Consider the following 27,826-nt stretch of genomic DNA (forward strand, 5'->3'; position numbering starts at 1 on the left):
TATTTGGCATTGTATAAGCTCTTCCCTTTAAAAAGATCAACTGATACTTATTTACATACTCTATTTTCCTTATCATCTAGCTAAATGTTTGTCTTTCTTACTTGGTTAGCTATCTGGGTACATAGGGTTGGGTCTGTATCTTCACTTGGTATAATGGCCATTGTGGCCACTAGTGACTCAATAGTCATTTGTTTTCGTGGATGTGTTTGACAGTGAAGATTCTGGCTGAACGAAGTCCTCAAGATGGTCTGTTAATTTTCAGTTATTCAAGATCATTGAAGTGGATTCTTAGACACTTTCAAGGGAGAAGAGCTTGTCATTCTTTCAAGCAACCAACCAACCACAGGTGAGAAGCAGAAAGATATGTAGAGTGATCTCCGGCCTTCAAAACATCATAGTAAGGGACAAGCCACGGAATCAAAGGAGAGAGAACCGTGGATGCTCTCACCAGATACTTCTCCTGTTCTTTCAAATTAATATTCTTTTTTTCCCTCCAGCTTTATTGAGGTACAATTGGTAAATAAAATTGTATCTATTTATAATGAGACATACACCATGATGATTTGATATACATATACTTTGTGAAACGATTACCACAGTTAACACATCCATCACCTTACAGTTACCACTTTTTTGTAATGAGAATGTTTAAGATTTATTCTCTTAGGAAAATTCAAGTGTACAATACAGTGTTATTAACTACAGTCACCATGCTTTTCATTATATCTCCAGAAATTAAGTCATCTTATGACTGAAGGCATATACTCTATGACCAGTCCCTGCTCCAGCCCCTGGTAACCACCATTCTACTCTCTGTTTCTGTGAATTTGGCGCTCGCTCTCTCTGTTTCCACATATAAGTGAGATTATTTAGTATTTGTAAGATTTCCTTCTTTCTCCTGGCTGAATAATATTTCATTATATATCTCCATTGTATTTATCTATCATCTATCTATCATCTATCACATTTTCTTTAGCTGTTCATCTGTTATTTAGGTTGTTTCCCTAACCCTATCTTGGCTATTGTGAATAATGCTGCAATGAAAGAGCAAGTATAGATATCTCTGTGAAATACTGATTTTGTTTCTTTTAGATAAATACCCAGAAGTGGGATTGCTGCATCATAGAGTTCTATTTTTATGTTTTGGAGGAAACTCCATACTGTTTTCCATAGTGGCTGTACAAGTTTCCATTCCCACCAACAGGGCACAAGGGTCCCCTTTTCTCCACATCCTTGCCAACACTTTTTATCTCTTATCTTTTTGATGATGGCTATTCTAACAGGTGAGAGGTGATATCTGTGGATTTAATTTGCATTTCCCTGATGATTAGTGATATTGAATACCTTTTCATGTAACTGTTGACCATTTGTATGTCTTCTTTGGAAAAATATCCAGTCAGATTCTTTGCCCATTTTTTATTTTATTTGTTTGTTTATTATTTATTAAATTTATTGGAGGGTGACATTGGTTAGTAAAGTTATATAGGTTTCAAGTGTACATGTCTGTAATATATCATCTACATATTGCACTGTGTGTTCACTACCCAGTCAGTTCTCTTTCCATCATCATATATTTCCCACCCTTCCCCTCTTCTACCACCATCTCCCCCCTTATCCTCTGATAACCACTAAACTATTGTCTGTGTCTATGAGTTTTTGTTTCTTTTTTCTATTTATTTACTTATTTAAATATTTTATATTAATTTCAGGTGTACAGCATAGTGGTTAGACATTTGTGTAATTTAGGAAGTGATCTCCCTGGCTTGTCTAGTACCCACCTGACACCATACATAGTTATTATTATATTATTGACTATATTCCCTATGCTACACTTTACATCCCCATGATTATTTTGTGACTACCAATTTGTACTTCTTATTGGTAAAAGATGTAATCCCTTCATCTTTTTCACCCTACTTCCCAGCCCCCTCCCATCTATCACCCCAATAAATCTAGTACCCATCTGACACCATACATAGTTATTACAATATTATTGACTATATTCCTTATGCTATACCCTACATCCCCATGACTGTGTAACAACAAATTTGTACTTCTTAATCCCTTCCCTTTTTCACTCACCTCCAAACCCCCTGCCATCTGGCAACCATCAAAATGTTCTCTGTATCCATGAGTTTTTTCTATTTTATTTGTTCATTTATTTTGTTATTTAGATTCTACATATAAGCAAAATCACATTGCATCTGCCTTTGTCTGACGTACTCCACTCAGCACAATACCCTCCAGGTCCATCCACGCCACCGCAGATGGCAAGAACCTATTCCCTTCCATGGCTAAGCAATATTCCATTGTACATATGTACCACCTACTCTTTATCCATTCATCCATTGACAGACACCCAGGCTGCCTCCACGTCTTGGCCATTGTAAACAATGCTGTAATAAACATATGGATGCACATGTCCCCTCAAAGTAGCATTTTAGGTTTCTTCGGATAAATACCTAGAAGTGGGATGACTGGGTCATTCTTTGTCTCTTGTTGTCACCTTTGTTTTCAAATTGATTTTTTCTGGTATAAGTATTGCAACTTCAGCTTTTGTTGTGGTTGTTTCTATTTTCATGAAATATCTTTTTCCCATTCTTTTACTTTCAGCCTTTCCATCTGAAATGAGTCTCTTGTAGGCAGCATATATAAGGGTCTTGTTTTCTTACCCATTCAGCCACCCTATCTTTTGATTGGAGCATTTAATCCATTTACACTTAAAGTAATTGTTGATAGATATGTAGTTACAGGAGACTGTATCCCAGGTGCCAGTCCTGGAAGTTCAATATTTGAATAATAGGATTTCCAAAAAGACAGAATAGGGGAAATGGAGGAGAAGACATAAAAAATAAACAAATAAAAATAAAAATTCAAGCTCATTTCCCAGAACAAAAGAGCTTGAGTTTCAAGACTGAAAGAACACATCCAATATACAATGGGATGAATGAATGGGCCCAAATCAAAGCACATCATTGTGTAATTTTGAAACATTAGGGAGAAACAGAAAAATTTTCAGGCTTCCAGAAATTTAAAAAAAAAGAGAGAGAGAGGTCACATAAAATGGGTAATTGGATGTTTCCAGAATTCTCAACAGCTGTATTGGAAGCTAGTCACTGGAGTAATAGCTTCAAATCCTGTAGGAAAATTATTTCCAACCTAGAATTTTATACCCAGACAAACTATATGGAGGGTGAAGGTTTTCAGACAAGCACAACCTAAAAAAAAATTTACCTGATGATGCATAAAACTGGGGAAAACACCCCAACAATAAGAAGTAGCAGTGTTATTTAGAGATACGAAAATAGCCATCTACCTGATCTGCTAATAGAGACAAAAGTTGCCTCTGGGGAAGAAGTCAGGTGGGAAAGGGAACTGTTCCTTTAACTGTGAGAATGTATAATTTTGATAAAAATATTAATATAGCAGAAAGAGAAGAAACAGTTTTAAAAAGAAAGACTTGACTGTCTTGAGTTGATGTGACTGTTTTGAGGACGATGATGAAAGATACAGAGGACGAAGTATGACAAAAATATTCTGAAATGCTTATGTAAGAACCTGGCTAGGTCTTCTGGAAGCAGAGATTCCTTGCAGTTGGCTCAAAAGAAGAGGATGTTAGAAGAGGTGGTATGGGCCTTTCCTAAATATAGCAGTGGGAGATGTTGGGAAAAACATTGGAGAAAGGATATGTAAACTCTCCTAAAAGTGCAAGAATCAATGATGTCTGGGAAACAGCAAGTAACTCCAACTATTTAGACCCCAGCAGTGTTTCCAAAATTTTTGCTTCATGTTATAATCACCTGGGGAGCTTTTAAAAATCCTGATGCCCGTATCACACCCCATACCAATTAAACCAGACTATTTGGCAGTAGGAGCCAGACTTCAGTATTTTTAAAAGACCCTCAGGTGATTTGAATATGCTGCCAAGTTTGGGAACCACTGGAGTATAAGGAGGCTAAGACTGGAAGGATAGGGTAAAATTGTCAAGAATCCCAAATGCTCAGCTACCTAATCTGGTCTCCATTAGGCAACAGGATGCCGTAGAAGACTTTTAAACTGGAAGTGTTGCAGGGTGGTATTTGAGGAAGATTAATGCACAGAAGAAATGGGAGGAGGTGAGACTCCAGAAGCAAGGAGACTGCTAGCTAGACTGTTTGGCTAGCTCTTCATTCAGAGTAAGCAGCGCAGAGAAGTACATGGGCTGCGTGTTTTAAGTGTGTTTACTGTCATCAAATCCTCTCTGCTTCTGTGGAAACTGTACTGTTCCTTTCTCTAAAACTCTGCGGTGTCCCCCTCCCCGACACAGGGGTGGCCTGGCTGGGTAGTCCCCCAAAAGGAAGCGAGAACCACCAGGAGGCAGTGTAGGCCAAAGCCTTGTCCCAAGAGAGGACAGGGGGCTTTGTTCTCTGATTGGGCCAAATCCGTGGCTTGTGGGAAAGGAATGTCCGTCCCAGAGAAGTTGAGGCCCAAACAGGAGCAGAGGGTGAGAGGGTGTGTGGCTTATAGTTCCAAGAACCGACGGGAAAATGGCAGCCTGAGGTTGTCCTAACTGTCCCCCACCTCAGTTATCACACTGCCCTTCCAGGAGGTTTCCGCTAGTTCCTGCCTGTGGTGAGAGATTTACTAGACCGTAGGCGCCATGAACACGGCTGTGAGCATCAAGAAGTTGGGGGCCTCTTCCCACCTGAGTCCCCAGCGACTAAAGAATGGAGGCTTGAGCTCACAGTAAGTACTTGGTATCCAGTGACTGACTGAGGCAAAAAGGAAGTGGGAGCTCATGGGCCGGTGTTCGGAGCCCCGCAGGCTGTCGCTCTGGTTTCTTTTGTATGAGGGGGACGGAAGGAGGGCGAAGAGGCGAGTCATGACCCTGCTCACAGTTTCCGCGACAATCGCGGTGGGCCCGGGTAACGAAGTGGAGTTCATCGATGGCTGGACCGTGTCCGGGGTGTGTGCGTGCGTGTGTGCGTGTGTGTGTGTGTGTGTGTGTGTGTGCTCAGCCCCTCGTGGTAACCGGGTCGAAATCCCTGTTTTTCAAAGGCAGCCGAGAGCCACTCCATTGGAGCACTCACACGCTTAATGGGAGACGTCACGTCCAAACGCCTCTTTTGAACACAGTGACAAACACCCCCTCCCATCCAGCGGCGACGTGCACGTGACAATCTTCGGTTTCTCCCAACTACGTGGAAACTTGGAATAGGTCTGCGGCTGCACACAGCTGGGCGCCAGGGTCCCCGCGCCCCCGCCCCTTCTCATCACTGCCCCGGCGCTGATCCGCCCGGGAGCAGGGGGCCCCGGCGCGGCCACTGCACCGCGCCGCCCCTGCCCGGTACCGCGGCTTTCGGGCTTCCGCACCGCCCGCTGCGTCCTGTCCCTAGGGAAGCGGCTCCCGAGGCGGTGGCGGCGGCGGGCCCAACGCGAGCCCTCGGGCCCGTGCCATGTGGGACCCGCGGGCAACTAGGTGCGTAAGTGGCGCGGGAAGCGCGGGGGGCGCCTCGGGTCTTCCAGGCCCCTCGCCTCTTCCTAGAGGGAAACGTTTGCGCGCGGGGGCCGGCGACCTCCGAAGCAGCACCCGAGCAGGCCATCCCTGTGGGCCCCGCGCTCATCCCGGTGCAGACCCGGGCCTGTTGCGCGGGGTCGGGCGCGGGGGTGGCTCTGGCCTTCCGAGCCCCAGGGGACGAGGGGACACGCTGCGACAGGACTGCAGAGGCGCGTGGCCTGCCTCGTTCCCAGCAGGGTACAGAACCTGCGGCTCCGGGTCTCACCTCCCACCTCCTTGGGAGGACCCCAGGGCCGCTAGTATGTTCTAATGAGAAGACCAGTGGATGCGCCCCCGGCACACTCTTGGGCTGGGAAGCGCCCCGGCGCGGGGCGGGATTTGCGGGGAACTTGGAGAGTCTGTCTGGTCGATTCCCGGCTGCTGTAGGTTCGCGAATCCAGCACTGGGCAGGCCTCTTCTCCAGCCCGCCCGATCGATCGTGAGCGGGACTTGCCAGAAACGGGCTTGCTTCACGGTCTACAGTCCTCGGCAAAATGAGTCTAGGGGCAGGGGAAGAGCAGGGGCCCAAGGCTCAGAAGCAGAGTCCCCAGATGCCCAGGCTCTGCTTCCGATCGTTTTCAAACGTGGGCTCAGAGCCTGGGAAGGCGCACTCCGCCCCCTTCGGCCGCGAGCCCAAGGAAAGCCCTGAGCTTTTGCAACCCTGCTGAAATTGCACCTATCTTTCCGCGTGCAGCGCAGGCCCGCTCCCCTTCCAGCTGGGGGTCGTTTCTGGAAGGTTGTAAGCTTTGGTACTTCCTAGCGAAAATTTTTAGGGAGATGTGCAATTGAAAAATAAAGAAAAAAATTTAAACAGAGAAAGGGGGCTCTGAGATCTCTAATCCCCAGCGCATTTGCTGTTAGCTCAGTCAACCTTAGCTGGAAGATCAGGGAGCAAAGGACCTTGCGTTCCCAGCACCCAAGTTCTCCCATGGCTGTCTGTGCTGAGCCTCCCTGGTGCCAGGCACCTTTCTGAGGCAAAGCTGTTACACGGATGGCTTGGTCTTTTGTTGAGCATCCTGTTTTGTACCTTATAGGAAGTACTACCTTGTAGGAGAGTCAGAAGTTTGTTTCACCTGTTTTCCGGTCAGCTCTGTTTTGTAGAATTGCGTGATCGGTGCTTGAGTTCTCAGCACCGTTTGCTGGCCCTTGCATTCTCCACAGGGCATGGAGGTGGGATGGATGTGTGCGGCATTCATCCCAAGTCAAATCCCCCTTCCTCAGATGTACGGGTTTCTCAGTCCTCTTTTGACTAAGACCCACAATAGGAACCACACCCACCCACGTGCATATATAAGCATGAAACTGCAACAAGAGCTCCACAGTGTATTTATTCTTTCTACAGGGTGAAGCACAATGACATTTTCTGTCCTATTAAAAAGCTAATCATAATCCATTAACTTGATTTTATGACCAATTAACCAGTTTATGTGGCAACTGCCGGCTCTCTTTGGAGCACCTCAGAGAGTCTTAGGAGAACATCACCATTTCCTTGGGAAGTAACTGTTGGAGAGATGAAGGAGGTTGATATTCATACTCGAGTAAGAAAATTCATACTTGAGTAATGAGAGTACCATAGGACATGGCTATGTGGGTCACACCAGTAGCGTCTGCAAAGGCAAGCTGGAGGATGCTTCTGGTTGCTCTGGTTCTGCCTGCCCACACCAGCTGGTTGTCTACCTTGAGCTCAGTGGGGCCTTGTGTGAGTGCTGGGGAGACAGGGGATTAATGGCTCCTTGTCATTATGCCTGTTTTCTTTTGATCTTTTTTTTTTTTTTTTTTTTTTTTTTTTGAGAAGGAAGTAGAGTGCTTTAATGCTGTCACAAACTCTGGATTTATAAATGCGAAAGGGGATTCTTTAAGTCTCTGCTCAGAATTTTACAAATGCAGTGTCAGGAATGGGGCCATGAACATTTTATAGATGAAGAAACCTAGGCCCATCACTTGTTAGTCATTAGTGGCAAATCAAGATTATATATATGTATTCATCCTCTTCACCTCCCAGTCCATGGCTCTCAGCGACCAAATAGAGACTTTGTGAGATTCTTAAACTTCTCTTTGCTGATTAGTTTTGTTTTTCTGTGCCTGCTACCAAAAGCCCATTACTAAGGTAGATGCCCTTGTATTATTATTATTATTTTTTTTTTGCTTGTTAGGATGAAGCTTCTTTTAGCAGCCAAAGTCGAACCCGCAAGCCTTATGTTTGGGTGGGGAAGGTAAAATGATCCTGAGGATGTTTTTAAGACCTGAAGTGGAGGTTGGGGGTGTGGGCCTCTGGCTGTTGTCAGGAATGTGGCGTTGTTTTAATTAACCTTGAGGAACAAGATCTTTGCCCTTTCAGATGGGGAAGTGGGGCTGACAGGTCAGAGCTTTGCCTTTGTTTTCCAGTCAGTGACACCGCTGACTGTGGGTTCATGGCTTTTGTGACAAGTTTCCTTAGAGTGCACGCCGAGCTTCTTAAGGTCAAAAAAATCCTTACTGTAAGAAATCTTTATAAGAAAGAGGAATTTGGGGGAAATGGATAGTTTTAGTAAAGATGACACTCTAAGTTACAGCAGAGATTGATTATAGGGACAGTGGTGATGGCAGAGAGAAGATTCAGGTTTAAAATAAAAAATAAGTGTTGAAGCAGGTAAACAGGCACCTTGAACCCCAAAATGTCACAGTGCCTACACCAAGAGCAGTGTTCTTCTTGTTGTCAGTGGGGTTGGACATTCTGCCTGACCAGACATTTTTCTTGGTCTCAAATTTTTGAAGTAAACATTGCCTTGTTTCCTTGTTTTTAAGGAAAATCTGGAAGCGGGAATGAGCCTTACCTCTGATACCCTGACCCAGTTTACGTGAGTGGACTCCACGTTTTGCCTTGGTGTTGAACCTTAGTATCAGTGCCCAGCTGGACTCACCATGACATGTGTCTGCAAGCTGGTGGGACTCCTGTGTGTGTGTTGGACCCAGGCCAAATCTGGCTTTAGCTATGACTGTGTTTGAAGTTCCAATGACATTTAGATTGAGATGTTTATATTTTTGTAGGCCCTGGATCCTCCCGTCAATGGAAAGGGGGCCAATTGCTACCTCTAGAAAATGGTGATGACATTTTGGAGGGGTACGGGTGGAAAAGTTCTTTCTCCCTTCTTCCCCGCTAGGTTCTTTGGCTGTTCTAATAGTTAAACTGACAGAAGACAGATTAACAGGAGGGAAACATTTAATTTTGCACACAGGAGAGCCCCATAAAAATATGAGACTCAAAGAGGTGTCCAAAGCAAGAAGCTTTTATACCTTTTAGACAAAGAAATAATGCATTTGCGAAAAATTGACAAGACAAAGGGTTTGGGTTTGGGGTAATCAATTGGTAAAGAAGTAAGAAGGTTTGTTTATACAGCCTCCTCACCCCTAAATCCCCTGTCTCTGGTGATAAGGATGTCTTTCTACCTTCCTGGTACAGGGAGGGCACCTTTCACATGGAGATTTATCTTCTGCTTTCAGGAAGATAAAGAAGGGTCAGAGTCCTTCTTACACCAGCTGTTTCTCAAATACCCTTAATTCAAAATAATCAATATGCTAAAGTGACAATTTGGGGTGGCAGATTCGGTTTCGCTTCAGAGGATGCCAGGCCATTTGGGAGGAAACTTCACAACACAGGGAACATAGAGAATCACAGTGCTATACTGGCAATTTGATTCACTGTGAGAATTCTCAGATCACAGCCTTGAACTGGGATGAGCTTCATGTCCAGGTGTGGCCTCCAGTGCACTCTCCTTGGTCACCTTTGGACCAGCTCGTCCTCTGCCCATCAGGGCCTGCTCTACCTGGAGACTCAAAAATCAGTGACTTCCAGGGCTCACTCAAGTCTGAGCTCATTGGCCAGGTACCAAGGGTCCCCATAAACCGTCCCTCCAAGACTTCCTCTCTAATATGCCCTTTCTGCTCCCCTCAGTGTCTTACCTCTTTTCACCTGTCTATGCATTCTTATTTTTTTTTTAAGGCAGTTCCTCTCCCCACATATCTCAGTGCCCTGTATAGGCCTATGGAGGATGTAAACATATAAGACATACGCGCTGCTCAAGGTGGTGAAACAGAGTTAATGCCAGGCTGACCTGTGGGAAAGGATTCATGGAGATGCAGACGAGCACTCCCAGAGTTCCCTGCTCCTGGATCCTTCCCAGGAGGAAGTATGGGAGGTCAGTTTTGAGTTGTGCCTAGATAGATGAAGAGAACTTCTAGCAGGCAGACTGAAGGGTGCCAGGAGGGAGAGAGGAGTATTCTAGGTAAGAGGAGCAGCTTCTTTTTAAGAATAATGGTGAGCAAAAGGGTGTATACTTTAAACATCAATATAATAATTAATAATAATAACAATAATAGTTGATCCTATGCTAGGCTGTATGGTAAGTGTGTTTCATATATATCTTATTTAATTCTCACAGAAATATTACGAGCAATCCCCATTTTATAGACCTCCCTGTACCAGAAGGTAAGCTTCATGAGGGCAGCAGTGTTTCGGTCAGTCTTGCTCATGCACGTATCCTAAGCATCCATCAGAGTGCCTGGCACACAATTAGCACTCACTCAATATTTATTGACCGACTGAGGAAATGGGGAGTCCAGGCTTGTAGGCAATACTATCCCTGTTGTCCAGTGAGGAAACTGAGGCCTAGGGTTAAGTGAATTGGCTACCTGACATCAGGCCTGGAAGAGGTAAAATAAGACTTGATCCCAGGCTTCTGGATTTTCTCTGCTATCAGGGGGACACATTTACGTCCTTCTATCTTCCTGGCACCAGCCCCAGCCCTGTTAACATTGTTGTGCAAAGGTGCGTGAGAGGGAAGGAGCCAGATGAATTTGTGGCTACAATATTGTGGGCATATAGTTTGGAAAATGCTGAAGGTAGTTGAAATGTGTGTGTGGCGGTCTTAGAATGGGAATCGAAGCTTTTGGGGCTTTACTCTAAATGGGGTTAGGAGCCATGGAAAGTGTGGTGTGCATGAGTGTGTGTGTGTGTGTGTGTGTGTGTGTGTGTGTTAACACACAGTTTTATTTAGAAGGCTGGGAATGTGGATAAATACATCTTTCAGCCTGGCCCCTTTTTTCAAGGCCAAGATTAAGGTTCCATGTTTCAGTAAACTGTCAGCTGGTGTTAGAACTGAGGCTAGAACTCAGATTCTCCTGACACTGTTAAGGGGCTGCCCTTCAGGTGTCCCTGTCTGGGGGAGACTGTTTTGTGTAAGGGGAGCTCCGGGGCACCTCGGGACCCTCCTGATGCCACAGTGGATGGTGTTTTAGCCTTTGCTGGGTTTCTCTTGCCCATCAGGTTGACGGGGAATTAGATTACTCTGGTCTTGAGGGTGGGAAGTGGAATGGAGGCCATTAACCAGCATTTAACATATCACAGAGGGACTTGGCGACATGGAGGGGAGGATGTCTGGGCTGCTATTATTCAACTCAGGTTCTCTGGTGAATGAGAAAACACCTTTGTTCAAGGGCTGCTGCCGCAGGGCGGCTTTGTGCCCTCTGGGGCTGCTCCGAACTTTGCAAACTTTACCATCATCTCTAATTCCCAGGTGCTTTGGTGGGGGGGGGAGGGGACCTAAATAAAGGTAATGTGGCAGTTTTAGGGCAGCCTGGAGTTAACGCAGGTACCGAGTCAAGGTTTATGGGCAACCTGTCCTGGCTGAGGGTTAACTTCCTCATTTGTTTGTCTTGAGGCAGAGTGTGGAGTGCTAATTTCTCAGACTTTCTTTGGGGTTGCTTTTGCAGGGATTTGATTTTAATTTTAAAGGCCATCCTTCTTGGTTTCCCTAGTTACCCTCCCCTCTTTGTTCACCGTCTCTCTCCAGGCTTGTGAACACAGATTTTGGTATCAGGCTTGGGTTTGCTCCTTGCTTGAAGTCTCTTCACCTTGATTAAACCTGTTTTCTGACCTGTGAAATTGGGATAATAATTATACCTCTTTCACTGGCATCATTAGGGATATTTAAGGAGAAAATGCCCGAGAAAGGCTTAGCACAGGGCCTGGAACATAGTACATGCTCAATAAATTTTATTTGTTATCACACAGCTGCCTTGGACTACTCTCTCATTCAAATAGCAAAATGGAAAAATGCCCATCTGTGGCACACACTGGGGAGAAATTGTGCCTATCAATGGCCACCAGCTGGGAGGGAGGCCTCCTTATGTCCTTTCTCTTTGTAGGTCACATGATTGAGACTCCACTGCAGAACCAGGAGTTGAAATTGATCTATCTTTGCCCTTTAGCGATATTTCTTGAGCACCTTCCAGGGGCTTGGTGTGGTTTTAGGGCTTGAAATGACTCTTTCAATGTCCAAACCCTCTGCACACTATCCGAGACTAAAATGTGCTGTAAGGCTCTTAGCTCGTCCTTCTTGAGAATGGCTTTCTTTCGTCTGAATTTACATTTTTCCTCCTTTTATTGGAATTAAAATATTTCTTCTTTTGTGCAATTATGGGGGTAGTAGACAGTACAATTTTTTTTTTTTAAAGTTCTTGTTTGGCAAAATAAAGAGTTGGCAACCCTATTTAGGTTCCCTTAGATTTCTTTTCTGTGTGTGCAAATGTTACTGTTTACCAGCTCCAAACTAACTATAGGATTACTCTTGGTTTGAGCATTTCTAAATCTCTGGGACTATAATTTCACACGGGATTATGTAGCCTTGTTCGCTGACCATCGAATTCTCAACAGGTGCTTATAAATGTGTAAACATCTTTCTCCTTTGTTTTTCCCAAGTAGCCAGCAGCTTTGGGAATTTTATTTCTGTTGGGTTTATCTGGTGGTTTCTGGCTTACACTTTGTGTGATTGGCTTTTATTGAATTTGTGTCCTCCAAGGGAACATCTAATAGTTCAGCATTTCTTGGCATTCCAGGAGGTGGTCAGAAATCCAATACCACCAGTGAAATCATCTAGTTTGAATTAAACACCTAAACCTTTCTTCCTTCCCCATTCCTCTAGCTTACTCATCTGTCTCTGATAAGTAAAGAAACAGCCAGAAAATCATTTATTCATGCAACGCTGAGCCCTTGGGTTGCAGAAATAAGACTTAGTTAAGACTTAGTTTCTGCTTTAAGAGCTCAGTCTATTGGGGAAAGCAGAAAACCAAAGGTCTAGCACGGAGCTTTGGACGCCTAGCAAAGGGTTGGGGGCAGGATACCCGTGATCTAGACCTTGTTTAATGTGAAGTTGTAGAGAGGGGTGAAATAGGCTAGCCACTCTGCCTCTTTTCTTCCTTTCTAGTGAATGAAGGAAACAAACAACTACTTAGGCAAAAAGAGGCAAGTTCTGGAAGACTGCTGATATCTTTGGGAATTAGGGAAGGGACAGGCGCACAGCTGGGCCTCAGGGGCAGTGGTATGCAGAATGGTGGGGCCCCAGAAGCCCCCTCTTTCTGCCTCTCCTGTCTCTGGGTATAAGTATCATATTCTCTCACCCCAGAGTGGCTTCTTCGCAGGGTAGGGGGGCAAGGCCACCCCCCTCTGGAGGCTCCTACCCCATCTGCCACCACTGGAGGAACTCCTCCCAAAGTTCCAGTTCAAACACCCCCATGGCAGGGCTGCAGCCTGCAGGTGTGGCACATACAGCACACCCGCAGGCCCACCTCTGCACTCGGCTGTCCCCTCAGAAGGCCTTTGTGGTGAGCTGAGCTGCCATCCCGGAGCGTGCTTCCCATGGTCTGTCCTCCAGCTGAAAAGGGTTTATTAGGGCCTGTGAGCAGGTGTGGGGCTATTCTTCCCAAAGGAACAATCACAGTAGATTTAGGACCACTTTCTGATGGTCCAGCACTGACCCCTCCCACCTTCCATTCAAGGCCTTGAGTCTCACAGATTCCCTCAGCTGTAACTGCTTAACTGACTGGTAATTTCAGGAAAGCCCTGTGAAAACAGGCAAATACGAGGGCTATGTTTTTAACAAATATTTTCTCTTTGCTGGGTCAACAAAGCAAAGGTTCTGTAAATGTTTTAGGGTTTGCACTCAAATTACATGCATGGACTGCCATGGCGCGTACCATTACCCTGAACCATCGTGGTCCAGGGGCAAAACCCGGGTTCTGGTCCTGGCTGTCCTGCCTGGCCGCAGGTAAGCCGGGATCTCACCTCTGGTGCTCACTGCTGTGTGACCTGGGTCAGGCCCTCGAATCTCTGAGCCTTGGGTTCCTTACTTCGCAAATTTTAGTCCAACCATCTCACTTCATTAAATCCTTTCTACTTATCTGATTCTGTGAACATATTCAGAGAGGTGTTGTTTTAGTTTCCTAGGGCTGCAATCACAAATTACCACTATCTGGGTGATTTAAAACAACAGAAATTTATTCTCCCATAGTGCAGGAGCATTCTCTGCTTTCCCACATCTACTTCCCAAAGATCCCCACTCTTACTAGTTTCGTAAGTGTCCTTCAGAAATTCTCCTAGTAGATCAAGTGCGCACACACACACACGTACATACACCCTTAAGCTCTCCAAGTTTCTGTACAAATTATTCTCCAACTTGCTTTATTCACCTTAATTAGCATATTTTGACGTCTCCTCCTATTTATCTAGATCTGCCTTAAGTTTTTAACAACTGTATAGTGTTCTGTACGAAGCTGTACCATTCTTTATATAAATGCCTCCAGTTGTTGGACTTTTGGATTTGTATTGTTTTTGCTTTTACAAAGAAAGAGGCAGTGAATATCCTCATGTACTTGAACGAAATATGTTTGTAGAATTAATTCCAAGCAGCTAAAGAGCTGTATGAAAAGTTTGTGCATTGAACACATCTATACACAGATGCCACACCACTTATTCCTGCCATCAGCAGTAGGTGAGTGGCTCGACCCATCATCTTGTTGATTTAGGTTTTTATTAAACTATTTGGAGGACTTTTTGATGTATAGAAGCTTTCAATTTTTTATGAATTCATGTCTATCGCCATATGATTTTTGTTTTTGTTGTCATTAGAATGGCTTTCTCAAATGTGAAGATTATGTACAATTTATTTTCCTTGCGTTAAAACTTTTGAATTTATGTAATTCAAGAATCAAAAAATATAAAAAGGTTACAGTGAAAAGGAGGGAATAGGTCTCCCTTCTTAGCCCTCCACCCCACCCCCCGATAAGGGTAAATAATTTTATTTCTAATGGATCCTTCCAGAACTTCTTTATACACATACAAGCAAATGTGAATATATATTCTTATCCTTTTTTAAAAAAATTTTGCACAAAAGGGAGTATAACGTACACACTGTTCTACGTTTGTTTTTAAAAAGTATGTTTTGGAGATTATCCCAGATCAGTACATGGAAAACATCTTCATTCCCCTCTCTCCCTCCCTTCCTTCCTTCTTAAACACTTGTGTAGTAGTCTGTGTGGGAGCTGCATTTTAATTTGTTAAACCGACCCCCTGTTGATGGGCTTTAAGCTTGATCTCAGTCTTCTGTTATTACAGCAGTTTGACAGTGAATAATCTTGTATATCTGCCATTCCTTGTGTGTGTAATCAGTTTGTAAAATTGATCCCCAGAAGTGGAATTGCTGGGTCAAAGGCCATATGTATATGTCACTTAGTTAAGTATTATCAAATTTCCTCCTAGAGCAGTTGAAGATGATCTAAAATTTGTACCTATATTTTTCTCTTAGCGCTTTTATGGTTTCTTTTCCCCAATACTGAAAAAAGAGAGAGATTTGCGTGTGATAAAAGGCACAGATTTCAAATGTACTGTTCAATGAGCTTTAACAAATATATATACCAATGTGGTCAGCACCCCTGCCAAAATAGAGAATATTTCCACCCCCTGGAAAGTGCATTAGTGCCCCTTTCCAGCCAGCCCTTCCTCACTCCCTCGACAGCCACTCTGCCGTTTCTTAGATTTGCCCGTTCTAGAACTTCATCTAAGTGGAGTCACAAAGACACATTCTTTTTTTCTTTAAAAAAATTTTTTTTTTTTTAGGGAATATTGGGGAACAATGTGTTTCTCCAGGGCCCATCAGCTCTGAGTCGTTGTCCTTCAATCTAGTGGAGGGCGCAGCTCAGCTCCAAGTCCAGTTGCCATTTTCAATCTTTAGTTGCAGGGGGCGCAGCCCACCATCCTGTGTGGGAATCGAACTGGCAACTCTGTTTTCAGAGCTCGCTCTCTAACCAACTGAGCCATCCGGCTGCTCCAAGATACGTTCTTTTGAGTCTGGCTTCTTTTGCTCAGCACAATATTTTTGATATTCTTTATGTTGCGGTGTGCATCAGCTGCTTGTTTCTTTTTATTGCTGTATTATTTTTGTGTATTTTATCTTAATACTTATTTCCTTCCTTTGGACCAAATTTTGGTGTATGGATATGTATTAGTTTTCTATTGCTCCCATAACAAATGACCACCAATTTAGTGACTTAACACAACATAAATTACATAATCATTCACAGTCTGTAGGTCAGAAATTTGGGTTAGCCTGGCAGATTTCACAAGGCTGAAGTCAAGGTGTTGGCTGGTTGGGCTCTTAAGAGTCTGCAAAGAATTCTCGTCCAAGCTCATTCATGTTGTTGGCGGGATCCAGTTCCCTGCACTCTAGAGCTGAGGTCCCTATTTCCTTACTGACTGTCACCCAGGAGCCTCTGTCAGTTTCCAAGGCCACCTGATTCCTTGTCACATATTCCTCCCCTCTGTCCTCAAGGCATGCAGTGATGGGTCAGGTCTTTCTCATGTTTCACAGCGTCTGCTGCATCTCTCCTGCCTTGCTCTTCCCTGGCATCTCTGTCTCCAGCCAGAGAAAGTTTTTTGCTCTTAAGTGTTCATGTGACCAGATTGGGCTCACCCAGTCATCCGGATCATCTCTTTATCTTAAGGCCTGCAGTCTTAATGACATCTACCACGTCCCTTTTGCCATGTAGTGGAACGTATTCACAGGGTCTGGGGTTTGGGGCACGGACATCTCTGGGGGAGGTGTCCATTATTCCCTGTACCACATGGTATGAAGTAGAAATTTAACTTCTATTCCAGATATTTAGCCAGTTTACCAACTGATTCATCCTTTCCCTATCTCTTTAAAAAACCACATTTGTCACACATGCAATTCTTTTACAGTATATATTTGTTTCTGTATATTCTGTTTATTCCATGGATCTGCTTACTCTCATATTCATATCACTCTTTAAACATTAGATATGTTTGAAAATGCATTTTTAAATGTTAGAGAATGTTTTCTCTTTTTATTATAACTATCTTGGCTATTCTGGCTTGTTTATTCTTTTAGATGAAGTTGAGAATTCTTTCATTAATTTCTTTAAATATCCTGGTTTTTTTAATTGAAATTTTGTTGAAAATATATATTCATTCATTAATATGGAGAGAAGGTGATATTTTATAGTGAATAGTGAATTTGTTCAGTAAGAAATATGTTGGGTATTTTTAAAAGTCAAGTCATTTTCTTGAGTCAAGTTATTTTTCTCCATGTTAGTCTTGCAAATTTATGAATGTTAGTGAATATTCTATCAGAAGCATTTAACAAAGCTCTTATATATATATGTATGTATATATATATATATATGTTACATATGTATATAATATATATATTTACGTATTTTTTCATTAAAATTTTTCTTATTACCCTGGATTTTCCTTGAAAATCTGTGCCTGTTCCCTCAGGTTAGACAGATACAGGTTATTTTATTCTTGTGTTAATTTAAGCCTGTAAACGTTAAATTGTAAAGCAGTGTGAATATAATTAACCTTCCCAGGAGTCCTCCTTCTGCTTTTCTCCACATAATGAAATGTTCCATTTATAATCTAGAATTTAATGAAAAACATTTTGAAGAACTGCTTAGTTGAAGGACAAGAGTGAGTTGGGCTGAGGTGATTCAAGTCTGACTGTGAATGTCAGGGGAAACTGAGGGCTGTAAAGTTGGCTGTATTGAAAATTCTAAAGAGCTGCTCAGTAGGGATCAAACTTCAGTAGTAGAATAAAACTATTTTATCCCCCTCTCAAATAAAAAACAAGTTGCTCTATGAAATCGTATCAGAAAATTTTCTTCATGCTTGCTTTGTAAGGTCAGTAGCAGTTTTCCTGGCTTGTACTTTGGTTTTGCAGGTCTTTCCTCTTTTTGTTAAGGGAGTAAGGAGGATAGAAACTTAAGGTTCTGTGTTTATGGGGGAGCTATGGAGAAATGAGCTACTTTCTAGGTGTAGTACTGTGTGCACTGAACAAGATGCTTGGAGAAGATCTGGCTCGGTTTACTCAGCACAACGTGTGACCCCATGCTCTGTCCAAAATATGTCCAAAGCAGAAGTAATTCCAAGAGAACCTCGTTCCTGAGTGTAGATATGATTAGTCTGTATGTGTTAGGTGTTGTATGGGATACAGACGGCACGATGCTTAGCGGTGGGAATAAGGTAGTGCGAGGAGAGTGGCAATAACCAGTCCCTGGGCAGAGACCCTGCACACCGAAATTTGGGGCAACAACCCTCATATATCTGCCATTGTCTCACACAGAGGATTAAAGGCTGCATTTCTCACTGAGTAGAAAAATAATATTTCAGATGTTGCACGTTGGTTACTATTCTATCTAGAACTGCACTCTCCAATAAAACTTTCTCAGTGATGGTGATAGTGTGTATCTGCCCTGTCAGGTGTGGCAGCCATTAGCCACGTGTGACTACTGAGCACTTGGCATGTAGCTTTCAAGTGTATTTAGTTTTAGTTAAACTAAATATAAATAGCCACATGTAGTTAGTAGGTGCCATATTGGACAGAATGTTCCAGATAGAATAGTATAGTATAAAGCTCTAAATCACGGTGCTTTCACTCTGAGTAACAGAAAGCCTAACATAAGCTTCTTTTGTCAAACCCAGCAATCCCTGCCAACTTCCTCCTCCCCGGCCACCTGCCATTATAGAGCCAGATACTTGTTTTCCAGATTCCTCTTTCTGACCAGTGAAACACATGAAGAAGTTTACTTGTGGGCTGGGGAAAGTTCTTCTTTTATCAATGAGATGAGTGGTAGCAGGGAGCCAGATGGTTGTCTTCTAACCCTCTATCCTGCCTTGACTGTACGTAGCGCCTGGACTTGTAGCACCATCTTCAATCACAGGGGCACAAAACCAGGCACTTTCGATGGTGTCTCAGGAAGATGAAGAGCTGTGTGCTCTCTTACCCCTGACTTCTGATGATGTGAAAAAATGACTCCTCCTGCTTCAAGCTACCGGTAGTCAGCTATTCTGTTGCCTGCAGCCAAATGCATCCTAACCGATGCACTCACAGAAACAAGTCCAGAGACAAGGCGGGCCTTAGGGTTCTCTCAAACTGAGGGCTCCCACATATTTTCCTGGGATTCCCTGGGCTCCGTCCTCTTCCTGTGAGTGTTGGCTTCATCCTCAGACCAGAATCAACAAGCTGCTGAAGTTCAGGGCTACACATCTTCAGACTTGGTGTCTGGATTCGCAGCTCACTTCTACACTGGACAACACCCCAAGTGACAGATTTGCTTCTGGAAGCTTATTCAGAAAAGGGAGAAGAAATGTTCCTAGAGGCCTCCGACAAACGGCTCGTTAAGTTTCAACGGCCAGAATTGAGCCCCACACCCAGTACTGAACCAATCCCTGGCAGGGAGACAGGATTTACTCATCAGATCCTCCTCAGGAACTAGGGGTGGGGTTGGCTCCCCATAAAGCGAGCAGTTCTGTGGGGAAAGGGTAGGTAAGAGAAACAAAACAGGAGTGCCCCAGGAATGGTTCACTGTAGCCAAATGGGTGCAGTGTCCCAGCCTTCTGAGTAGCAAATACTGTTAATTGTTATTCAGAGCCAACTTTCAAATTTCTACAAAAAAAGTTTAACCTGGTTTTAGTTTTTACAATGACACCGCGCTATCACTGGAATCTAATGAAATCTCCCATGCCACTTATTTGTAAAGCCCCCTTAGGAAGTTTATTTCCTGAGCTTATTACCGTGTGTGTGCTGTTGCATGGCGGCTGTTGGGTGTCCAGGTCAGAGTCCATTCCTCTCCCTGCTATCAAGTAGTGATATTATTTCTAAGAAAATGAGCTAAAGTGGGTCTCGCATTTGGTCATCTAGTGGTTACTTATTAAAAACAAAACAAATAACCCTTTACTTTTAAGATCGGTTTTGTTTGGCACATCACAAGAGGACATTCATACAGCTTATATCCTTATGAAAATCACGCAGTCATCAGGAAAATGCTAATGAAAACCACAGTGAGATACCACATTGGTTAAAATTAAAAAGACTGACAACTAATATCAACAAATGTTGGCAATTTATACCCACAGCACACGGCTATTGAGAGCAGAAATTTTTCCAACCGTCTGAAAAACAGGCAGTCTCTCCCAAAACTATACAGTTTATCTACTCTCTGACCCAGCGATTCCACCCTGGGTGACGTACTCAAAACAAATACGGACGTATATTCACTGGAAGACACATACAAGAATGCTTATAACAACTTTCTTCATAGTTACCTCAAACTGAAAACCCAATGTCCATCAGTGGAATGGGTAAGCAATAAATTGTGGTATAGTCATGCAATGAAACACTGCACAACAATGAGAAAGGTGAGTCTTACACACACCCTGTTTAGGGAAGGAAACCAGACCCAAGCATTTCCACTGTAAGATTACAAGGTGTAAGAAGAGGCAAAACTAATCTATGGTTTAGAGATCAAAATAGTGGTGAAGGTGGGTTTAGACAAGGCAGGGGCGAGAGGGAACCTTCTGGAACCTGGAAATGACCCATATATATTGACTTGGATGGGTTACATGGGTTAAAAATTCATTGATCTGAGCACCTAAGATTAGTGCACGTAACACACATTACGATGTGTTACCTCAATGACCATATTAAAAAAAATTGGGCCTGTTCAAGGTAATGGTTTAGGACATTCTTACTACACACATCTTTTCATTAATATTGCATGGTAATTGCACATGTGTGTTGTCCGACGATTTGACTGGAAGCCCAAAGATCTTAATTGTATAATGTAGTTGTTTTTGTTGTTGTTTTCCTTTATGGTCATAGAAATTACCCTTTGAGTGCCATAAACCATATACATGTGATGCCTGCTGGAGGATGGTTCTCCCCACCGGCAGCTTTACTGAGGTATACTTGACAAATAAAATTGTAAGATTCTTAAAGTGTGCAATGCGATTTGATGTTTGTACACACTGAGAAAGGATTTGGGAGATGGGTTTTTATTTCTGTCTTCTCAGCGGGGCCAGCACGTTAGCCTGGCTTTGTGAGATATTAGTATCTTGGCTGCCTTCCCTTTCCCGGAAGGGCATGTAAATCAGTACCATGAGACAGGGAGGTTTTTGGTACCCTGCCGTCTTATGGGTATATTGGTGTAGCATAGGACATATAAGGAAAATAAATAGTTTTTCTGTCAAACTTGGAGTAGAAATACAAATCTTGGAAATATTCTTTTACACTGGTGTTTTAATGCTTCTTTTTCTCCCTTTCTGGGTTTTTGGTTTGTTGTCATTGTACTTTTTAAAAATTTTAATTGTGGAAAAAAACCACACATAACATAAAAGTTACCATCTTAGCCATTTTAAGTGTACAGTAGTGCTAAGTATATTCACACTGTTGAGGAGAACTTTTTCATCTTGCAAAACTGAAACTCTATTCCTCTCAAACAATAACTCCCCATTGCCTCCTCCCCCCAGCTCCTAGCAACCACTTACTTTCTGTCTCTACCAATTTGACCACTCTAGGTACTTCCTGTAAGTGGCATCATACAGTATTTATCTTTTTGCGACTGGCTTATTGCACTTAGCATATATCCTCAAGGTTCATCCATGTTGCTAGCATGTGTCAGAAGTACCTTCCTTTTGGGGGTTGAATTCTATTGCACCCACAAATATATACCACATTTTGTTTATCCATTCATCTGTAGATGGACCGTTTTTACTTTTAACATTTATCTTATCCCTTTAGTTTCCAATAGGACAGTGTTTCTTAACTATTTTTTTCATTAAAGCCACTCCCAACCTTTTAAGAGATTTTTCCTAACACAGAGCTTGTCCATTGCCTATGAAATTTTAATACCACACATACACTGTATATCTGTTTGTGTATTGTACATCTATATCTATGTTTTTTACATAAAAATATTTACTCCTCAAGAAGCATTTTTTGCTCCTTTTGGGGATGATATTCCCCCTTGAGAATGCATGTTGTAGGGAAAATCACTTCCAGACTAATGTATGTAGAGGCAGCCCCAAATGTGCTAAATATCCTGGTAATGAAAGAAATGGGTCTTGAAGAAAACTTTAAATTCCCCTCTGCTCTCTCTTTTCCCACTAACTCTCTATCTCCCCGACCCCTATCCTAAGTACTCCACCACCTTTAAACAGACAGACAACAGAAAAGAAGAAAAAGGCAACATCCTGACTTTGGTTTGGTTGTGGTAGAGAAGTATCTTTCCCGGTCAAGGTGTAGGGCTGACCTCTCTTCTAGAGGGGAGAATGGCTCTCTGTGACTGCTACCCCCACTTTGGCCGCCCAAATTGTGCTGTTGCTGGGACACTGAAATGGGTGTATGATGCTTTGTTTGGCTCACAGGATATATTTTCCTAAAGAATGTATTTCTACTTGGTACATCCTTGACAGTCACAAGTGACCCATTCTCAGGCTTTTGTGTATTTTTCAAAATTGTGGATTTTATAGTGCATATACTTTACCCCATTAGATTCAGTGGTAACAGAATGGTTCTTCCCAGGGGCTAGACTCTGTGCGTGTGTGTGTAAAAGAATATTCAATATTATATACATTTATATTTGAAAACAAAGCTCCAATTTTTGTAATGCAAAGTAAAGTTTGATGAAAAGCTTTGGAGTTGATTTTTCCTGCCCTTTACTCCCATGTAGTTCCATCACCAGCTCTTACTGACTCTGCCTCCTGAGTTTCTTTTACATTGGCCTATTTCTTTCCACCTGGCCTACAGCCAGTATGAAACGGTTAGTTCTTGTTAATCCCCAGCTTAAAACCCTCTAGTGCTGTACTGTCCAATGTGGCAGCCACTAGTCACATGTGGCTATGTAAATTAAAGTTAGTTAAAATGAAAGAAAATGAACTAAAAAAAATAAAGAAAGAAATGAAATGACATGGAAGAAAATGAACAATTCAGTTCTGTAGTTGTACTAGCCATCTTTCAAATGTATAATAGCCACATGTGGTTAGTGGTGACTGTACTGGAGAGCACACAACAGATCATTCCCATCATCACACAAAGTTGTGATGGACACTGCTGCTTTCCCAGTTGCATTTGAAGATGAATTACAAGACCCTCTGATGGCCCTCAAGATCCCAGGTCGCCCATCTATTGCAGCCAGTACCTATTCCTCCAGCTTCACTTCTGTCCTTTACTTACCTGGCAGTTCTTGAACTGTGAAGCTCAGAGCCTTTGCATATACTGTTCCCCTTGCCTGGACACCTATCCCTACTCTTCACTGAGCTACGTACTCATTGTCTGGATCTTGGCTTAAATCACTTTCAAGAAAGACCTGCCTTCGCCCCTGCAGTTTAGGTGATATTCTTCTTTTATATGCTTCCTTATACTCTCTACTTTTTCTTCTTAAGATGAAAAAATCTATTAACTATAATATTTGTGTGATTATTTATTTAATGTCCATCTCCCTAATAAACAGTAAACTTCTCAAAGGTGGGGATAGTGGTTGTCCTTTCACCGTCAACCCCCCGACGCCCAGTACACTGCCTAGCACAGGGTAGATGCTGTGTAAATATTAAAATTGGGGTATTCTGAAAGTTACAGATCTTCTTGGGAGATACTTAAGTGTTGTGTGAGTATGTGAAAATTTTATCAAAAGAGGCATAGATTTAAAAACAATCAAGAGATCTCACATATTAGGGAGATAGTTATTTATGGTGTTTATTTTTTGCTGACAGTATGAGTTTTAGGATGTAAATTTTCAAGAGTGGTTCAGAGTTGGACTCCTTAACTGGCTTTAGAATCACCATCTTGACTTTGGTGTTCTGTGTAGTTGGGGGCTAACGAGGCAGTAAACTGAGGCGGAATAATTTAAAGTTGATGGACGAAGGAGATTGGTTGGACTGGGATAGCGCTAGGTTTAGGGAAGGCTACTGACCTGGGCTTTGGTGGGCTGGGGCAGGCTGGTGAGAGAGCAGAGGTGGAGTAGCAAGGGGATCTGTTTTATCCTGTTCTATCTAGACACCCAGGTAGGAAAGGCTTGCGCCTAATACTTCACATTTTCCAGAGGCCTTTGGAAAGATTTTGAGTGAGTTTCTTAAGAAAATTCCTTCTCCTACATTTCTCTTCTCCTACATTTGCTCCCCTTCCCCCAAGGAAAAAGAAAGAAAAGCAAAAAAAATAAATAAATAAAAATAAAAACACAAAACCAAATTGGAGTCCCCAGAATGAGTCTGCCTTTGCATTCTTATCCTGGCCTCCTTCCAGTGGGAAGTAGGAAGGAGTCAGTTTTAAGATTGTTCTCTCTGGCCTCAGTTGGAAACTGTCTCTACCCCTAGCATTGCAGAGTTGCTCTTGGATCGTTGACTGCTTTTAGGGTTGTTTGAAAGGACTTTAATTAAAACAACAACAACGACAACAAAAACAACAACAAACCACCAAAACCTCAAAAAGGGAACAAATTTGCTTTCAAGATTTCAAGTAGTACCCAGATAACATATAAAGGTAAAACGTCCCTCTGCCCATTTCAGCTGTCCCTAAGCCCACCCCTGTTGGCAGTTTTTGCTCTATTCCTGCAAGTCAGGTATAGAATTTCATGTGTACATACACAGTGAGTAATAAAAACTACAACAACCTGTGTCTTCTTTCTTTCAACCTTCTTTGTTTTAAAATCCACTCAGTGCATTTGCATTTTTTTTTTTTTTTGCTTCTGTTTCCTTAGATGTAGCTAGGTAGCCCATGACATACCTGAGTCCTGGATTCTCATAGGGACGTAGTGAAACTGACTGAAAGCCAACGCTGCAGCTGTCAAACTGTCTCTATTTGTCTTTTAGCTTTTTGCATCATTAACAATACTGAAAGTGCAAGGGAGTGTTCGGTGTCAGCCAAACTATCACATACTATAGTGATTTGACTGGGTGCTGACCTGTTGGCCTCTTTTTTAGCCCTTCAGAGTGTAGCTGAGCTCTTAAAGTCAGGCCCCCTATGTTTGGATTCCAGCTCTGCCGTTTTCTGTATGACTATGGCAAGTAGCTTAACCTCTCTTTGTCTCATTTTCCTTATATGTTAAATGAGGACACAATCATGCCTACTTCCTGGGGGTTCTTGTAAGAATGAAGTGACATAATGCTGTGAAGCACATAGTAGGGGCTCACTACACATTATCTATCAAGCGGATTGTTATTATGTTAAATTGTTACCACTTGTATTTAATAATTTCATTTTATAAATAGACCACTCTGTTGTTTAAAAAAAAAATAGACTCAACAACTGAGCCCTCTGTGTTCTAAGGCAGAGATAAAGAGCATTCTTTCCTATAATGAGAACGTAACTGTCAATAAATCAATCCTATTAAGAAGCGAAAAGCCTTCCATGTGGTTGGCAATTCACTTTCCCCTGTGATGTGATTGTACCAAGAAAAAGCAGAAACATAAGTGGATGAATACATGTGATGTTTGCCCATTTAACATTAAGAGCTCACTCTTGGTTTCTAGAGGAATATGAAAAAAAAATTCTGACATGAATGTTTTTATTGTATTTGTAAGTACAGTGGAAATATTTTTTTTGGAAATCTTTAAGCCCTTTTAAAGAGTTTCATTTTAATAACATTGATTAAATGTTATTTAAAATAGTAATAACAACAGAATGGTATTAGTGTAAAAAGAGGCACATAGATGGTGGAATAGAATAGAAAGCCCAGAATGAAACCCACACCTATATGGTCAATTGATTTATGACAAAGGAGCCAAGATATACACTGGGGAAAGGACAGTCTCTTCAATTAAATTATGTTGGGGAAAACGGGACAGCCACATGCAAAAGAATGAAACTGGACCACTATCTTACACCATACACAAAAATTAACTCAAAATGGATTAGAGGCTTGAATGTAAGACCTGAAACCATAAAACTCCTAGAAGGAAACATAGGCAGTAAACTTCTTTACATAGATCTTGGTAGTAAGTTTTTGATCTGACACCAAAAAGAAAAGCAAGAAAAGCAAAATAAATAAGTGGGACTACATCATACTAAAAAGCTTTTGCAAAGCAAATGAAACCCATCAACAAAATCAAAAGGCAACTGAATGGGAGAAAGTATTTGCAAGTCATATCTGATAAGGGGCAAATATCCAAAATATGTAAAGAACTCATACAACTCAATAGCAAAAAAAAAGAAAAGAAAAGAAAAGAAAAAAAACCCAAATAATTCAATCAAAAAATAGGCAGAAGATCTGAATAGACATTTTTTTCCAAGGGAGACATACAGACGTCCAACAAATACATGAAAAGGTGTTCAACATCACTAACCATCAGGGAAATGCAAGTCGAAACCACAATGAGATATCACCACACACCTGTTAGGATGGCTGTTATCAGACGAGAAATAACAAGTCTTGGCAAAGATATGGAGAAAAGGGAACCCTTGTTGGTGGGAATGACAATTGGTGCAGCCACTGTGGAAAACAGTATGGCGTTTCAAAAAATAAATAAATAAAATTAAAAATAGAACTAACATTTGATCCAACAATTCCACTGTTGGGTATTTATCCAAAGAAAACAACAATATTAAATTGAAGAGATGTATGAGGTCTGACAATTAAGTTCAAGAATTTGGTGCGATGATGTTGCTTGCCTTTTTTTAATATCAGAGGACTTATTCATTATGAATTTGTACCAACTGGACAAACAGTTAACCAAGTTTACTATTTGGAAGTGCTGAAAAGGCTGTGAGAAAAAGTTAGACGACCTGAACTTTTTGCCAACAATTCATGATTCTTGCATCACGACAATGCGCCAGCTCACATGGCACTGTCTGTGAGGGAGTTTTTAGGCAGTAAACAAACTGTATTGGAACACCCTCCCTACTTAGCTGATCTGGCCCCCAGTGACTTCTTTCTTTACCCGAAGTTAAAGGAAATATTGAAAGGAAGACATTTTGATGACAATCAGGACATCAAAGGTAATATGATGACAGCTCTGATGGCCATTCCAGAAAAAGAGTTCCAAATTTGCTTTGAAGGGTGGACTAGGCGCTGGCATTGGTACATAGCTTCCCAAGGGGAGTACTTTAAAGGTGACCATAGTGATATTCAGCAATGAGGTATATAGCACTTTTTCTAGGATGAGTTCACAAACTCAGTTGTCAGGCCTCTTATGCACCCATGTTCATTGTAGTATTGTTTACAATAGCCAAGATAGGGAGGCAACCTAAGTGTTCATCGATGGATGAATGGATAAACAGTGTTATCCAGCTATAAAAAAGAATGAAATCTTGAAATTTCACAGCATGGATGGACTGCAAAGGCATTATGCTAAGTGAAATATGTCAGGCAGAAAGACAAGTACTGTATAATCTTCTTTATATATGGAATCTAAAACAAACAAACGGACAAACCCAAGCTCATAGATACCAAGAACAGATTGGTGGTTGCCAGAGGTGGGGGTGGGGAAAATGGGTGAAAGGGGATATAAATTTATTTAAAAAAATTTAAATGTCAGATAGCCTCATGGGGCTAGTGGCTTCTTTATTGGACAGCACAAGCCTAGAGTGGGGATATCTATTAAGCTAAGCTCACTCTGTACATCACTTACTCTTTCATTTAACCCTCAAAGCAGCCCTATTGCACTGATGAAGAAAGTGAAGCTTTCTTCATGCCCATGGTTACACAGCTAGGAAATGGCTGAGTGGGAAGCAGGCGTGATGCTCTCATCACTCGGAGATGAAGCTGAAGCACAGGCAGGGCCAGGTTCAAGACTGGACATCAGAGAGTTTCCTCCCCAGTTGACCGGTGAGCTAGTAGAGAACCACATACCCCTGCTAAGGAAACTGAAATGTTGGGAAGCACTTCCCTGGTTCCACGTGCGACTCATGTTGCTGACAGACCTCAAATTGCTGAATTCTAGCAATACGACCTCTGAAGGGGCTCACGGGTCCACGTAAGGACCTCGGCCCACCCAATACCAAATAGCTCAGCAGTGAATTTTGGCCAGGTAGAAGGTTCTAGCAAAACACTATTTTAGAAGGCACAGAGGTGGAAACCCACTGGGGGCTCCCTGAAAGAGAGTTTTGGGGTTTGAAGGTATCCCTGAGCTCAGATTTGCTTAGCTTCACTGATGGCTCCATCTAGTGAGGCTTTGATAACATAGCC

At 42.4% G+C, this 27,826-nt stretch overlaps 1 protein-coding gene across 1 annotated transcript in view; it reads left to right on the top strand.

Moving 5' to 3' along the window:
- Positions 1–5,157: 5,157 nt before the first annotated feature.
- TRANK1 (tetratricopeptide repeat and ankyrin repeat containing 1) overlaps positions 5,158–27,826 on the top strand; it is a 96,637-nt gene continuing 73,968 nt past the window's right edge. The window contains exon 1 of the mRNA XM_033133008.1: positions 5,158–5,458. Coding sequence (XP_032988899.1) covers positions 5,436–5,458 — 23 coding nt within the window. The 5' untranslated portion in view covers positions 5,158–5,435. The remainder of the gene's footprint in view (positions 5,459–27,826) is intronic.

The sequence above is a fragment of the Rhinolophus ferrumequinum genome, chromosome 17, assembly GCF_004115265.2.
Source record: "Rhinolophus ferrumequinum isolate MPI-CBG mRhiFer1 chromosome 17, mRhiFer1_v1.p, whole genome shotgun sequence".
In the NCBI taxonomy this organism is placed as follows: Eukaryota; Metazoa; Chordata; class Mammalia; order Chiroptera; family Rhinolophidae; genus Rhinolophus; species Rhinolophus ferrumequinum.